This window comes from Tiliqua scincoides, chromosome 5, assembly GCF_035046505.1.
Source record: "Tiliqua scincoides isolate rTilSci1 chromosome 5, rTilSci1.hap2, whole genome shotgun sequence".
NCBI classification, from domain to species: domain Eukaryota; kingdom Metazoa; phylum Chordata; class Lepidosauria; order Squamata; family Scincidae; genus Tiliqua; species Tiliqua scincoides.
The window spans coordinates 44,364,085-44,380,596 of record NC_089825.1 but is presented as its reverse complement, the minus strand read 5'-3'; the positions used below and the strand labels follow the sequence as shown (position 1 = coordinate 44,380,596).

Genomic DNA, 16,512 nt, shown 5'->3' with positions numbered 1-16,512 from the left:
GCTAAAAATTTAAGCTTGTGTAAGTTTATAGAGATATGTTATTATACATAGTGTTCTACATTATTGTAAAAATTTATTGTAAAAACAATGATTGCTTCACATGTTTCTTCATATAACTGTATGCCATCTCTGCATTATGGTTGCTACTGATAATTGGATACTAGGCTAAAAAGCTAGCCCTATTGCCTATGAAATCTGATTTTATTTTACAGGGGAATTATGTCAAGTTGGTATATTTGCTTTTTGACTCAGTTGGTTAATGTTTTTGTTTAACCAAAATATGGCAAGCCATGTTTTGTATTTCATAAAGGTAAGGTTATAGATTGCTTCATCTTCACTTCTTTTTCTCTCTCTCTTTGTGTAATTGTTTCTCCCCAACTTTGCAGGTGGCAAACATTCTTTGGACTGTACGTTGATTTTAACTGAGGGAGACTCTGCCAAATCTTTAGCTGTCTCTGGCCTAGGTGTCATTGGAAGAGACAGATATGGAGTGTTTCCACTCAGGGGTAAAATTCTCAATGTTCGGGAAGCATCTCACAAACAGGTATGAAAAATCATGTTAAAAGTGTCTAATATAGCACTTGGCACCGACACACACACACACACACACGCACACACACACACGCACACAAACTTACTATGTTTCTGTTTCTACTTTTTACACAGATTATGGAAAATGCAGAAATTAACAACATAATAAAAATAGTAGGTCTGCAGTATAAAAAAAGTTATGAAGATCCAGAGTCTCTGAAAACGCTGAGATATGGCAAAATTATGATCATGACAGATCAGGTCGGTCTAAAATTCAGCAACACAAAACATTTGACTTTTCTAATAGAGTTACTGCTCTTTATCCTGCTTCTGTAGGGAAATGGTGCATTTTGGACAGAGAAAATCTCCCTGGGATTATTTATGGGTAGCCCAATCCTAAATCCTGCATTGTTATGCAAGCTGTGATGGTGCAACCTCTGCTGCATCTAGTGTGGAATAGAGGCTGCTGGAAGTCTCTCCAAGTGAATAGGACATTTGTCCCCTTCCCCCTGGGTAAGCCTCAGCAGCCTCTATGGGGCTACTGGGCTTATGCCAGCAAAATAGCTGGCGCAAATCTGAGCAGCCCCATATTGGGAATAAGGACCTGGGGGTAGTAGGATATGGCAGTGGCCTTTGCACCATCCCAGGACTGATTCACTCTACCTTGCCCCATTATAACCCCTCCCATTCTGCCCTCCTCCCGCCCCTCTACCAGCCTGCAGAGACCTTATGTTCTCCAGGCTTTGACTGGTGCCAACAGGTTGGCACAGGCGTTTGCACCAGTGCCGTGGGCCTCCACTCTGCTGTAGTGTGCATTACAGCACATTTGTGACAATGTGCATGTGCATCCTGCTGGCATAGGTTGTGCCGTCAGACTTGTTACATTCTGTGAAGTTCTCCACCTCCTTGTAGAAGTTCATTCATAATACAATATTTGTTTCTAGGTGTTTTCATAGCATCAAGCCTTGATGAACTTTAATAAGGAAATGAAACGTGCAGCACAATCCTCAGCTGCACAGGAGGGTTGCAAACATGCCAGGAGTCAGCAAGGCTGGTGCGCAGAGGCGCGCCAGCCTGCAGAGGCTGACACAAGCCTTGGGCTGACACAAGGCTCTGGGGTGGGTGGGTCTCAGAGTTATGCTGGATCCCAACCCCTGTTTCCAGGGAGTTTGGAATGGCTTGATGCTGCTTCTTGGACTCTCTCCTTGGACTTGCGCCACCTCAGGACCCATAGAGGCCAGGGCACCTTACCCAGGGATAAGGGGAAAAGTTTCCCCTTGCCTCTGGCTGAGCCAGTTCTGACCCCTATCATGTGCTGTATCCAGCGCAAGCTTCTTGGCTTGCCTGTTCCAGAGCAGGATAGAATTGTGCCCTTATTTTCATAAGGACCTTTTGCTACTATTCAGCATTCACAGATTTGTTCTTTTTCATGTTTAGGATCAGGATGGATCCCACATTAAAGGCTTGCTGATCAATTTTATTCATCACAATTGGCCATCCCTTCTGAAGCATGGCTTTCTTGAAGAATTCATTACTCCTATTGTAAAGGTACCACATATGCTCCCAGTACATATTTCTCATATTTTCTATGATATACTATATAAATCATAGGAACAAACAGTTTTATTATTAGTTCCTGCAAGTCTGACATTATATAACATCCTTCCTTGTACTCAAAAAATGAATGAAGATCTCACAGCTTGAGATATACTAAAGAGAAAAAGTGCCCAAACAAAGGCAATAAGCTCAAATACACACAGGGTTAAGAGAAAACAGATGAGAATGGGAATCTAGCAAATAATGAATAAATTTAACCATCAACACAATAGTATTACATACAAAAATTCAGAAAACCACATGCAAAGTTATTAGCAGATGATATTTTTGTAACACCTTTCCTCCAAGGAGCTCAGGGTGGTGTACATGGTTCCTTCCCTCCTTTTGTCCCTACAGTAGCCTTGTGAGGTAGATGAAGCTAAGAGATAGTGACTGGCCCAAGATCACCCATTTATTTGTCTGTTCACATATCCAAGTATTTGTATCTCACCTTTTTACCTCTGGAAGGCCCCCAAGGCAGCTTACAACATTTTGAAAAGTACAAAACAATAATGTGAAACACAAACCACTGCTGGTCCCTATAGGAGCTAGTGTTACACGTTGCCTTCATCTGCTGTATCTCTTCTTTTCTAATGGTGGTTAATATTGTAAACATGTCTTTATGTTTAAAAAGTGGGAAGAATAATTTATACAAGGTGATCAGTTGTGCATATTCACTCTTTCTGGAAATTGGTTTGTGGTAAGTTCCAGGAAACAGAGATTGTATAGTCCTTGTGGAGCCCAATCAATTCTGCTGAATGGGTATTGGAAGCAAGTTTCACCTCCCATTTCTCCATCCTGGTTCAATTCTCAGTTATTTGAAATGAAGTTATTCAGGGTTTGATTCTCAACTAGTTTGTGGTGCACAGACAGGATGTGATAGGGATATGACAGGTTTATATTAACCTCCCATGTCCTGTAATATTCTGTTAAGTTTTCAAGGGGGGCAGGGGGAAGAAACAGAGCTTTATTAGGCTCCTTGTGAATTTCTTCACATATGGGTGCTGCAGCCTTTTGCAGGAAAAGATTGTACCCATAGTAGCCTACATTGAATATGATTTTCATAAAGTTCAGTAAAACTTAAATTGCAAAATTTGATTGGTATCTCTCTGTCTTTTAGGCAAGCAAAAATAAACAGGAACTCTCCTTCTATAGTATTCCTGAATTTGATGAATGGAAAAAACACATGGAGAATCATAAAGCATGGAAGATAAAATACTACAAAGGTTTGTGTTTACATCCCATCTCCCACAATGCTGGGTGCTGTCCAGTTAAACTTTGTCATGACATAAGTCCCTTTGTTGGGATATAAGTCCTTTCCTAATTAATGAAATAACAGCCCAGTCCTAAGCTGCACTGGTGCAGCTAGGCCACAAGGCCGGTGTTGCATCCAGTGCAGCGCAGGAAGAAGCGGGAGGTCTCTTGGGGGTAAGGGATGTTTTTCCTTTTACCTCGAGTAACGTCCCAGCCATCCCTATGGGGCTTCTTGAATCTGTGCCAGCTATATAACTGTAGGGCTGCCTGACCCAGGAATGCACTGCTGCTGCCAATCCCACCCCTTCAAGGGCTCTATCCTTCCTGCCCTCTGCCAGGTGCAGTCTTACCTGTGCTGGCTGGTGCAGGGTCAGGATCCAGTGCTGCTAGGCTGGTGCAGGCTTTGGTGCGGTACCTTCTGGCACATTTGTGACACTCTGAGCTGGCGTGGGGATTGATGTGCCAGCTCAGCAGCAGTTAGGATTGCATTGTAAGTTAAGCCATTTCTGCCCAACATTGTTTATACCTAACAGGGATCAGATGAGTACACCTGTGGGCTGGGCAAACACGGCTTAGTTGTGACTTTGTGACTTAACTGTGACTTAATGGCTTTGCTCCTGTTGCCTTCAGTAGGACTTAAATCATGATGAACTTTATGTGGATTGTTATCTCTGAGTCTTCTCTAATGAAATAATTAATAGATGGTAAACCGTTTTTAATCTTCATCTGTAGAATGTACTCAATTGGCTTAAATTTTTTTGTTAAAACATCAAAAAGGAAGATTGGTTAAATTAGCAATTTTTTTTCTTTCTCATGTGATAGGTTTGGGCACCAGCACTGCTAAAGAAGCAAAGGAATATTTTGCAGATATGGAGAGACATCGAATTTTATTTCGGTATGCTGGTCCTGAAGATGATGCTGCCATTACCTTGGTAAATAGCACTGGGATGTCTGTATTTTCTCTCTCTTTGGTGTTCATAATTTTTAATTTGAACCTCTTTCAGTTGTACCTCTTTCAATTGTATCTCTTTACATAATTTGTACCTCTTTCAATTGTACCTCTTTACATAATTTGTACCTCTTTCAATTCCTCTCTCTTACTGCTCTTCTAAACTAAAAAACTGAAAATCTTTTAAAATTTTCTTGTAGAAAAGTGTCTCTACCTTTTGATTGTTTAAGATGCCTTATTTATTTATTTATTTAATATTTTCATCTCACCTTTCCCCTCCCAGAAGGCTCATTTCTATCCCTTTTCTAGTTTTGTCAGATTTTTTTTAGATAGATTGTACAGAAGTTTACCCAAAATTACACCAGAGATTTGTATAATGTCATTATTATTTGCTGCTTCATTTTCAGTTCCTTTCCTAAAACACTCAACATAGAATTTGCCTACTTAAAAACACTTCTGCAGCACCTTAGATTGTCTCTTTCATTATGTTACTTTGGTAGCCACAGTTCATTTAAAATATTATTTTTGTTAAGTATGCATCACTGTACATTCATAGTGGCAGAATTATGTTGGTACTTTGTGAACTATCCAGCAATATACAGTATTTTCAAATTGAAGTACCCATATGGAATCATGCAGGTTGCCTAAACTGGGAAGGGCAGAGAGGAAGAGGATCTCTGATGGCCAAGGTTCTCTCTTGTTAAAAAAAGTGACCTCCTCCCTTCAGAAGCCACTCCAAGCAAAGGTTGTGCCTGTGTGTTCAGTGGTGGTGCTGGGGAGCTGTACTGGTGCAGAGAGAAGCTAAAGTAGCTCATTTTTGCTCTAGGCATCACTGAACAGGATGTTTCTGAAGGACTGTCAAAGAGCTGGATCTTCCTGTCCAGCAAATTCTCTTGCCCTCTGGTTCTCGCTTGTAAAATATTTAATTTCAGAAAGAAAAATAATTAAGTAGAGAGAGGAGGTTTTTCAATCTCCTGCAGTAACGAGACATTTTCTCAAGTGTACATACATAATGTGCACCTGTTGAATAAGCATTTTTCTATACTGAGGTCTTCTGAGAAGAGATGAATGCAACCCTGCAATGTGTACAGTTATCTCTGTGCATAAAGGTTTGCTGGGTCATAGCTAATGTGTAGTTCCAAGTTGTACTTTGTTTAATTAGGTTATGTGAAATCTTTATAGGCCTTCAGTAAGAAAAAAATTGATGATCGAAAAGAGTGGTTGACAAATTTCATGGAAGATAGAAGACAGCGTCGGTTGCATGGATTACCAGAGGTAATGTTTAAGGATTAAGAGGAAATGACAAATATTTGCTCTTTATATGGCACTGTCAATATATATAATGCTTTACCCCTGCTTTACCCCAATATATATTATATATTTATATAATGCTTTACCCCAATATATATTAACCCTGGCTAATTTGGTAAGAGGCACTTTTTCAAGTGGGTGATCCTCTTTCTTTTGCAGGGGGAGAGTAACTGGCCCACCTCACCTCAGCAGTGTCTGTTCTAGTGGCTGTCTGCTGGTGTTGCATCTTTTTAGATTGTGAGCCCTTTTGAGACAGGGAGCCATTTAGTTATTTGATTTTTCTCTGTAAACCGCTTTGTGAACTTTTAGTTGAAAAGCGGTATATAAATACTGTTAATAATAATTTACATAGAACAAGATAGCAAAATTAATTTCAGTAGTAACTATTTGTATTTATTTTAGCAATTTCTATATGGTACAGCAACAAAACATCTCACTTACAATGACTTCATCAACAAGGAGTTGATTCTCTTCTCAAACTCTGATAATGAGAGATCCATTCCATCCCTTGTTGATGGTGAGTATGATCTTTATTAAACCATTTTGAAGATGTAATTTGAAATGGAAACCCCCCTCCATTTTTCTTTCTCATTTTTTGTCTTTGGCACTCTTCCAAATGATCAAAAGTCCTGTTATCCTAGTTTTTGCACTGCTTCTATCCAGACATCACGAACCTAATCTCAAACCAGGTTCCTCTTTCTAGAGCAGAATCCTTTTTTCTGTTTCCTGGTTTGTTCAAACCATAGTTTGTGTGCCGTAAGGCACGTTTGCAGGGCTTACCGCTGGGCTCCAGCTGGAACTAGCCTGGCTCTAGCCGGCGCTGGGCGAGCGTGCAGCGGTCGCCCGGGTTCCACAGCTCCATTGTCTCCCAGACTACCGGGCTGTGGAACAGGAGACGGGGGCGTGGCCGGGGCATGGGGGAGGCATTCTGGGGAGGGGGGAGGCCAGCGGGAGGCGTGGCCAGGTCCAAGCAGGAGGTGTGTTGCAGGGAGGGGGAGAGGCGGATCCGTGGAGCTGAGCCCCATAGGATCCAAAGCGCTCAGGCTGCTTGCCCTACACGAGCGCCTTTACTTTAGCGCCGAACTTTTGGTCGCCGCTAAAGTAAGTAGCCCCATTGCGGGGCTGCTTCCCTTACTCAGGGGAAGGGGACAAACGTCCCCTTCTCCCGAGGAGCCTCCCGTGGTAGCGCAGGAGGCGCAGGATCTAGCGGGAGCCCGCCATGGAGCCGCCAGACCTGGGAGCTCTGGGCAGCTCAGGATTGGGCTGCCCGTTGACAATTTATGGTTGCATAAAACATGAATTATGTCATTCTGCAAAGGTTCAGATGGTAACAATATTTTTACTTTGTAGTGTTGACATATAAAAGTATGATATCCTGTTTTGGTTCTATTACTTCTGAGAATAATTCATTCATCTTCCTTTCAATCAAAATCTTGAATTAAGCCAAGCAAATTTTAGAGCAGTTTTATCGTGACTAGTATGGCTAGTTTAGGCCCAGTATTCATAAATCGAAGGCTACAAATTATGTTTGGGCTGGCCATGGGATTAAGAATGTGAACATTGCAGCTTTAGGGCCCAGTCCTATCCAGCTTTCCAGCACCAATGAATGCATGCCAATGGAGTGTATGCTGTATCCTGTAGTATGGGTGGCAGTCATGGAGGCCTCCTCAGCGTAAGGGAGTTGTGGCTGCATCGGAGCTGGAGTGTTGGATAGGATTGGCCCCAAGTTTGGAGATCCTAGAATTGGAATTGGATGCAAGTGGAAAGTCAGGAAAAATATTAATTTTCAACACTCTAGTACTTATCAGTTCTGTGTTAACTTTTATTCAGTGGATAATCTTTCTTTTAATTTAATAAATTCAATTTAATAAATTGATAGTGTGTATTCTCTATATCTTTTCTATTATGATTTGAAAAATTTTGGTGGAGCTTGCGAGTACAATGTTAAAGTATTTTTTTAACTCTTAAAAACTCCCTTGTTCTTCAATAGGCTTTAAACCAGGACAGCGCAAGGTTTTGTTCACTTGTTGTAAAAGAAATGATAAACGTGAAGTTAAAGTGGCTCAGTTGGCTGGTTCTGTTGCTGAGATGTCAGCCTACCACCATGGAGAGGTGGGTATGGATAAAAGAGGATGGAAAGAGTCTATATCTGTGTGTTTGCACAGTTTGCGTCTTTGTTTTCTTTTTTGGTCAAAGCTTGGACACCAGTCGATTTGAAGTATTAGGGCAGGTCCAGGTTTAGAAACATAGTCCTGGCCCCATCTCTTGCTTCATCTTTGGCAATTTCAATAATGAATTTGTAAGAGGAACTTTGAACTACCACCACCTTGTTGTTCTTTCCATTACTGAGGCTTTTGCTGTTGAGGTAGTTAAGCAAGGATCTGGCTATCCTTTTCATGTGGGAATGAAGGTGTGGTGAGAGGGTGAGGGTTCCACTGTAAGTGAATGCAGAAGGATTGGTAGTCTTCATTCCTCTCCCCCCCCCCCATTACACTCAATCCGCCATTAGCTAGTTATCTTAAGTAATTTATTATGTTACTTGGGAGCTTGTAGTGACAGATCTGTTTTGAAACAGGGATGTTTTGTACTCAATAATAACAGTGCTTATATATTTTCTTCTAGCAAGCTTTAATGATGACTATTGTCAACTTGGCACAGAACTTTGTTGGAAGTAACAATGTCAACTTGCTACAACCTATTGGTCAGTTTGGTACTAGGCTTCATGGTGGGAAGGATGCTGCAAGTCCTCGTTACATTTTCACAATGCTCAGGTGAAATTTTATGTTCAGAACAAATTAAAACTAGCCTAATTAAAACAGGTCAGAGTTGCCAAGCATATATTTCTGACAGAGAAAGCTAGATATAATGAAAGTGCATTTCAAGTCCAATGTTATTTTTAAACATGGAGAGATGTAAATGCCGATGAGGCTGATTCTGAATGTTGTTTAATGGTGTTATTATAAAGGAACACAAATACTGTAATACGTACTGACAAATACTGTAATCCAGTGGTTCCCAAACTTCATAGCGCCAGGACCCACTTTTTAAAATGATACTCTGTTGGGACCCCACCTAGCTTATGAGATTTAAAAAAAATTCACTTTACCAGCTACTTAAGCCTCTGTTTTTATCCTTTTTACTATGGTAGTGTAGGGAGCTGCCTTCTGGAGCATTTGCTAAGCTCTGTGTTCATTGGATCAGGATCATTCTTATGGCCTCGTTGGCCTGCCCTTCAAAATGAACCGTGTTTGTCTACTACTATGCATGTGCATCTCCACTTCAGTTTTCACAGGGCTCAATACATTTTCTTTATCAGCTATTAATGTGTCAGTTACCTGACTCACTCAAAAATTGGGTCACAACCCACTGTTGGGTTCCGAACCACAGTTTGGGAACCACTGCTGTAATCAGTTAAGTTCACTTAAGACCCATTGATTTCAGTAGGTCATAATGCACCCTATAGCTTCATTAAATGCCTTCGTACATGTCTTTCACTCTGATATGCAAACAGGGCTCTTGTTTGCCTGTTGACTTCCTGTTCAATGTAGTATTCATCAGCCATTCTCCTTGCATATGCCGAAGTACTTCTAACATTGCACTGATTCAACAAGCTTGTTTACTAGCAGTGCTGTGGCATGTTAGAGAACTAGTGCCATTCTGTTTGAGTGTAGTTCACAGTAAGGAGGATTAGAAATGGAAATGTGCCTTAATCTTCATATTCTGACAGCCCAATTTGATTGGATTGATTTTCTGGTGGAACAAGTGTTCTGCCAGAGGAGACTGCCTTACTTTGCAAAAGCCTCTCTGGCAATGTGGAAAGCCATTCCCTGCTGGAACACTGCCAACAGGGATGCCAGAGTGGCTCCACGTTCCTGACCCAGGTAAGCTGTAGGGAGAGGTAAACTGGGGTATGGAGGAGGCAGATTTTGTCTGAGAAGGGAATTTGGCAGCAGCAGTGTCTGCCAAATCCAAACATCCTTCCCAGACCTGATCCTGCCACCATGTGAACTTGTGTCAGCGAAATCGCTGGTGCAGGTTTGAGTAGACCCATGTGGGCTTTGGAGACTTACATCTGGGTAAGGGGGCAAATGTTCCTTCTCCAAAGGAGACCTCCTGGATCCCCTCCACAGGTTACATTTTAAGCCTTTTTGTCATGGCTGCATGGTGGGGGGGGGGTGTCACAAACATCACCCTTGGGGTAGGGAAGGACCAGGGGACATTCCCAAGTCAACCAAAATTTAACCCTCCTCCACCTACACCATCCTCCACCAACCCCCAAGGGCAATGTTTTCTGTTTGCTTACTTCAAGCACCAGGTCCTATTAACATACATGTCCTTGTTTAATTATTGCACTCAATTTTCATGTAACAGATTTTTATTGTAACTTTAAGGGAGCTTCAAATTGCTCCAAAAAACATATTACATGCATTACAGTAGCTAAAAACAAGAAAAGATCATAGGCTAAAATTACCACTATAAGTCTCTCAGCATTTCTTCCAGTGTAAAAGCTGTAAACCCCCAGCTCCCTTCCTCCTGCTGTGTGCTGACTTTTCAGGCACCCATGCCCAGGTTTTATTCTCTAAATCACTAATACACTACACCTGAGTAGCCAACAACCAACTTAATCCATCTTAAAGGGAAAGGCACTTGCCCCACCCCGTGACAGGGGGGGAGGACAAAGAGTTGATAAACTTCCAGATCTGAAAGTGCTTTTTTTCTTTTCTCTTTTATAAAGCCCTTTAGCGAGACTGCTTTTTCCTGCAGTGGATGATAACCTGCTTAAATTCCTTTATGATGATAATCAGCGCGTGGAGCCTGAATGGTACATTCCCATAATTCCTATGGTCTTAGTAAATGGTGCTGAGGGCATCGGTACCGGTTGGGCATGTAAAATTCCAAACTATGATACCAGGGAGATTGTGAACAATGTGAGACGCATGTTGGATGGCTTGGATCCTCATCCTATGGTAATGTAGCTTTAATTTGTCGGTTAATTTAAATAACTTCTTTTATACAGGAGAATAAATAAGAATTTTCCAGTTGTAAAAGAACTAAGGGCGCAGTCCTAACCCACTTTCTAGCATTGACATAAGGGCAGTGCAGCTCCGAGGTAAGGGAACAAACATTTCCTTACTTTGAGGAGACCTCTGTGAGTACCACCCAACTGCTGGATGCAGCGCATGTCCCATTGGCACTGCTGTGCCAGTGCTGGAAAGTTGGTTAGGATTTGGGCCAAAGGTGCATTTTTTCTGCTTGTTTTGAAACAAAGAAAACTAACAGTATGCTAGCATATTTCTTTCCTGTGTATATTTTCAGAAGCATAAAAATGGTTAATATTGGTTTTATTTGCTGATATTTGCCCAAGTGGAAAGCAAATTATTTAAAAGTTTAAGATTGTAACCAAGGATTGTATGCAGAAGGAATCTTGAAGACGTGAACTTTCCTTCTACTAGCTTGGCACAATAACTCCCTGCACCCTCCCAAAACTTGTCCTAGAGCAGGGGTGCTCAATCGGTGGATCGCGATCTACCGGTAGATCGCGAGGCAAAATGAGTAGTTCGCGGAGTGCCGACCCCCCCCTCCTTCAGGTGCCTCTGGGAGGAAACGCCGGGAGTAAGGCCCATTGTACTCAATGGGGCTTACTCCCAGGTAAGTGTGGCTAGGATTGCAGCCTCACAGCCTAATCCTAGGCATGTCTACTCAGGAGTAAGTCCTGTTATACTCAGTGGGGCTCAAGGTACACCAACATATATTGTACACATAAATGTTATATGTTATGATGGTGCGAACATTGTAAAAAAAACTCTGGTAGATCTCCGGGCCTTGCTGGGTTTCAAAGTAGCTCTCGAGCCAAAAAAGTGTGAGCACCCCTGGCCTAGAGTATCAGAGCCTCTGGAAAGGACTGTATAGGATGCTGAAGGGTTAAGGGGAGATTGGCAACCACCACCACCCCCCCCCCCAATGATGAATGGAAGTGCCTTATGTTTCTGGGAGATGGCTTGGGGTTTATATGCAATACCTTTCTTTCATCTTGACAAAATATGGCATAGTTGTTGAGATCCAATATATTTTATGTTTTAAAAAAATCAAATTTTAAGAAAGATTTCATACTGTAAACTTAGCAACTTCTCACTTATGCTATCCACTTAAATAGCAAAGTTTATTTAGAGGACCTTTCCAGGATCCTTAGGATTTCAAGTGTTTTTTATATGACAACTTCCTGTTGCTAGCAGATAATCTCAATTGATAGTCCATGGCACATATGACTGGGTGTATCCAGTGAAATCCATAACCCACTTTCAACTTTATAGTTGTCTTGTGCAGCTCAAAGACTGGAAGGAATGAGAATATCACAGTTATTTAGGTCCAGTTCACACTGAAATATCTGCACATGATCTTATGCACTTATATAGCATCAGTGGAAAGATTAATGTGTGAGTCCAAGCAATTTCTATGATTGTGACTATTAGAAAAAAAGTGCAGCCTGGGTCATGGTTATAGCTGCCCCCCTGTCTTCCTCCCCCATGGCATATCTATATCGAAGAGTTTCTAGTGTGAAATGGCTCATAGGAACTGTGTCATGCTGCCATCTTCCAGATAAGCATCACTATCATTTTAAGTGCTGATTGACCATCATGTATGGAATTTCTAGAACTATGGAAAGCATACACTGAAACTTACCACTATTGACATTGGGCTTTTTCTTGTCAAATATCTGCAGTTGGAGGGATAACGGGGGATAGACAAACAGGAGGCTACCTAGCTATCTGTCATGAAGTCAGGCTGAAGGAAGTGGTAAAGAGCAAATGGTAGGTGAGACAAGGACTGATCTCGCCTAAGCATAAATCAAACATTGTTTCGTCAGGGCTGGAACTTACAGATGGGTTACAGTAGCCATAGGCTTCTGCTTTAGTTAAGTTTTCCCATGGTGCTTGTTCTATTGAATATTTACTTTTCTTTAAATTATACTCTGTATTTTAAAGTGTACTGTGGTGCATTTTGTGATGGTGATTATTAATGAATATATTTATATATGTTTGTGAATATGTAAAACATTCTTAATTTTGCAGCTTCCAAACTACAAAAACTTTAAAGGAATGATCCAGGAACTTGGTCAAAATCAGTATGTAGTGAGTGGAGAAATATATGTTGTTGACAGGAACACAGTAGAAATTACAGAGCTTCCAGTTAGAACATGGACTCAGGTAAGTACTTTTAAGATAATTTTAGATTTTGAACATCAGCACTGCTTTCTTTTAAATAACTTTCTTTTAATGTCATTGTAGGTTTACAAAGAACAGGTCTTAGAACCTATGTTGAATGGGACCGAAAAAACACCAGCATTAATTTCAGATTACAAAGAGTATCACACTGATACAACTGTGAAATTTGTTGTGAAAATGACAGAAGAAAAGCTTGCTCAGGCAGAAGCTGCTGGGCTGCACAAAGTCTTTAAGCTTCAAACAAGTCTAACTTGTAATTCTATGGTAACTTTTCTATATGTTTGACTACTATAACAGTTTACCATTTTCTCTGTTGCAATGGTAGTAAGATATCTTTACCACACATGACTAAACGCATCTCTTTTCATTTTTACTTCTATACCAAAGAGAATAGCAGCTCATCTCTGTTTTAATTGAGGAGAGATAGTAAACATCAATTTCAAAACATTAGCAGAGAATCTGGTGCAGTAGAAAAAAAGTTGCCATTCACTACAAATAATCTGAATGACTTCAACCAGTCATTAAATATTTAGGATAATCTAGGGCAGTGGTGCTCAAAATGTCGCTTGCAATCTACCGGTCAATCCTGAGGCAAAATGAGTTGATCGCGGAGCCCTTAGTCTAGTCACTAGACTAAGGGCTCCACGATTGACTCATTTTGCGTCGTGTTGAGTCACTAGACTCTAGTGACTAGACTAGAGTCTAGTCTATAGAGTCTATAGACTAGGGGCTCCTGGAGACTAGCGCTGCTGCCCTCCTGCTCCTGCTGGGAGGGGGGCAAGAGGAGGATGGTGGGCTGAGCCGCCCGTGAGGAGGCACTGCCCGGACCCTCGCGCCAGAACATGCAGTGTGCCTTGTAGAGCTCGTGAGCTCACCTGGCTCGGCCTGCGCTCTGCTCCGCTCCTCGCCTCCCTCCCCTCATCGAGAGGCGCACTAAGGAGATAGAGGGAGTCGCAGGCTGCTCCACGGGGGGAGAGCCGTCGCTGCTCACCATCAAGCATGAGCTCAGGAACGGTGAGCATGTCAGCACCTGAGGGGTCGCCTGTGTCTGTCAGAGCTGAGGAGAGCAGCGAAGGGGAAGGAAAGCGGGAGGAGCGTGTGCGCGCTGGGGGCGAGGAGAGGAGCGGAGCGCGCTCAAGGACGGGGCAGTGCACGAGGAGCCCCCTGAGAGGGCGGCGGGGAGGTTGGAGCAGGCAGGGAGATGGGGGGCAGAGAGAGAGTGCGAGAGTGTCCCCCTGGAGGAGCTGAGGCTGCGGTCCTGTCCACGCTTGCCTGGGAGTGAGCTCCAGTGACTCTAATGGGACTTTTCTGAGTAAACCTGCATAGGATGGGGCTCTGGGGCTGCAGTCCTAGCCACACTTGCCTGGGAGTAAGCCCTAGTGACTATAAAGGAACTTACTTCTGAGTAGACAGGCTTAGGATGGGGCTCTGAGGCTGCAGTCCTATCCACACTTGCCTGGGAGTAAGCCCCAGTGGCTATACTGACTTCCGAGTAGACAGGCATAGGATGTGGGGCTCCGAGGCTGCAGTCCTGTCCACACCTGTCAGGGAGTAAGCTCCATTGACTATAATGGGACCTTAGTAGACAGGCATCGGACCAGACTCTGAAGCAACATTGGTGCCTGTGAGGAACCTTGGGGCATCTCTTAAAGGGAGGGAGATGACCATTGGGGGGGGGGGCAGATGGAATGAGAAGCCATCTGGGCAACATGTAGACATTGTTGACAGAGGGATGGGTGGCCTCCAAGGCAGAGAGCAGACAGCCCAATCTTATCCACACTTTCCTGGGAGTAAGCCCCATTGACATTAATGGGACTTCTGAGTAGACATGAACTGTAAATTGACAGAACTGGAGGAGATGAGGAAGGTAAATGGGGCAGAAGCAGGTGGGAAATTCTGTTACGGCAAATGCTATTATTGTAAAAAAAAACTCTGGTAGATCTCCGGGCCTTGCTGGGTTTCAAAGTAGCTCTCGAGCCAAAAAAGTGTGAGCACCCCTGACCTAGGGAATGTCTCCATGAAATTCTCAGTTCACTGTAATCTTAATTTCATTTCTTGGACATGTAACGGATATCTCTAATATCCAGAGGTTTACCTCTTTGCAGAGCACACAGAGTATAAAGAAACCTTATTATTATTATTATTATTAACAGTATTTATATACTGCTTTTCAACAAAACTGTTCAAATAAGGGCTCACAATCTTAAAAGACACAAAAGAACACCAGCAGACAGCCACTAGAAAAGACACTGCTGGGGTGAGGTGGGCCAATTACTCTCCCCCTGCTAAAAAGAGGAGCACCCACTTGAAAAAGTGCCTCTTACCCAGTTACAAGTACAAGTGCCCAGTGAATAATTCAAGATAGTCAGAAAGAGATGAGGCTGAAAACTAGAATTCCTTGTCCAAATATTTTTTTTCAATGTAACAAACGCTGGATCAATGTATAAAAGGTAGCCATTAAAAAGGGTTTCTTCTAAACTGGTTTTTGGGAAAAATGACTTTGTTTTTGCTTGAGGTGTGAATATATGAATGTTTTATATAAATATTCATGTTTCTTGGACTTTTTTAAAGTTTGAAATATTTTATTTTTGTATAGGTGCTATTTGATCATATGGGGTGTCTGAAGAAGTATGAAACAGTTCAAGATATTCTAAAGGAATTCTTTGACTTGCGATTAAATTATTATAGCTTGCGCAAGGAGTGGCTTGTAGGAATGTTGGGGGCAGAATCTACCAAGCTTAACAATCAAGCTCGCTTTATTTTAGAGAAAATACAGGGGAAAATTACCATAGGTAAGAAAAAATATTTATTTTTTGACATTTTGTGAATTTAAGCCCTGGAAAGCATACATAGAAACATATTTTTTTATTTCATATAGAGAATAAATCCAAAAGAGATTTGATTCAGCTATTAGTCCAGAGAGGCTTTGAATCTGACCCAGTGAAAGCTTGGAAGGAAGCACAAGAAAAGGTAAACTTGCAGTAAATGGGATATTCCCTAACTGAAGCGTTGTAGTGCTTCCCTAAAGGAGATTCTTTTGTCATCTCTTAAATACATGGACATATTTTAAACTGACTTTCTACCTCTACAAAATTTGCTTGAAATTCAGGAGTCATTCTATTCTATGTTGCTAATACATTCGACTTGTAATCTAAATTAAATATAGAGCTTTGATTTATCTGTTTTGCACTGTAGGAAATAGGTATAGTAGCATAACTAATTTGATTTTATTTATAGGCAGCAGAAGAGGAAGAGATGCAAAATCTGAATGACGACAGTTCTTCCTCTTCAGGATCTACCTCAGGCCCAGACTTCAACTATATCTTGAATATGTCTTTATGGTGTCTTACTAAAGAGAAAGTAGAAGAGATCATTAAACAGCGAGATGCAAAAGTGGGTATCTTTCAAGACCTTTAACTTGAAACTACGCCCTAATCTACTGTAGATAAGGCAGTTTCACATTGCAGACAATACATGAATTTATGGGCCTACATGGGCAGGAGGTCTGGTCTAGAGTGTAGAGCCTCTGTTAGCCTGAAGATAACATCAGAAGGTCGCCAGTTCGAGGACACTGGCAGCTCCCTGAACGGCTGAGAATGGCGAGACCTTGAAGCAGCTAACAAGCCGAATTGAGTGATTCCACCTGCT

The 16,512-nt window shown here is 41.9% G+C and overlaps 1 protein-coding gene across 2 annotated transcripts in view; it reads left to right on the top strand.

Annotated features, from left to right (window-relative positions):
- The window catches only part of TOP2B (DNA topoisomerase II beta), a 55,555-nt gene that overhangs the window by 26,701 nt on the left and 12,342 nt on the right, over positions 1 to 16,512 (top strand). For both annotated transcript variants that reach the window (XM_066627895.1, XM_066627893.1), the window contains exons 12-26: positions 387 to 544; positions 667 to 792; positions 1,969 to 2,079; positions 3,248 to 3,353; positions 4,204 to 4,313; positions 5,513 to 5,605; positions 6,044 to 6,158; positions 7,632 to 7,753; positions 8,264 to 8,412; positions 10,377 to 10,608; positions 12,712 to 12,846; positions 12,928 to 13,128; positions 15,461 to 15,656; positions 15,743 to 15,834; positions 16,102 to 16,257. In XM_066627895.1, the coding sequence (XP_066483992.1) occupies positions 387 to 544; positions 667 to 792; positions 1,969 to 2,079; positions 3,248 to 3,353; positions 4,204 to 4,313; positions 5,513 to 5,605; positions 6,044 to 6,158; positions 7,632 to 7,753; positions 8,264 to 8,412; positions 10,377 to 10,608; positions 12,712 to 12,846; positions 12,928 to 13,128; positions 15,461 to 15,656; positions 15,743 to 15,834; positions 16,102 to 16,257 (2,102 nt within the window). The remainder of the gene's footprint in view (positions 1 to 386; positions 545 to 666; positions 793 to 1,968; positions 2,080 to 3,247; positions 3,354 to 4,203; positions 4,314 to 5,512; positions 5,606 to 6,043; positions 6,159 to 7,631; positions 7,754 to 8,263; positions 8,413 to 10,376; positions 10,609 to 12,711; positions 12,847 to 12,927; positions 13,129 to 15,460; positions 15,657 to 15,742; positions 15,835 to 16,101; positions 16,258 to 16,512) is intronic.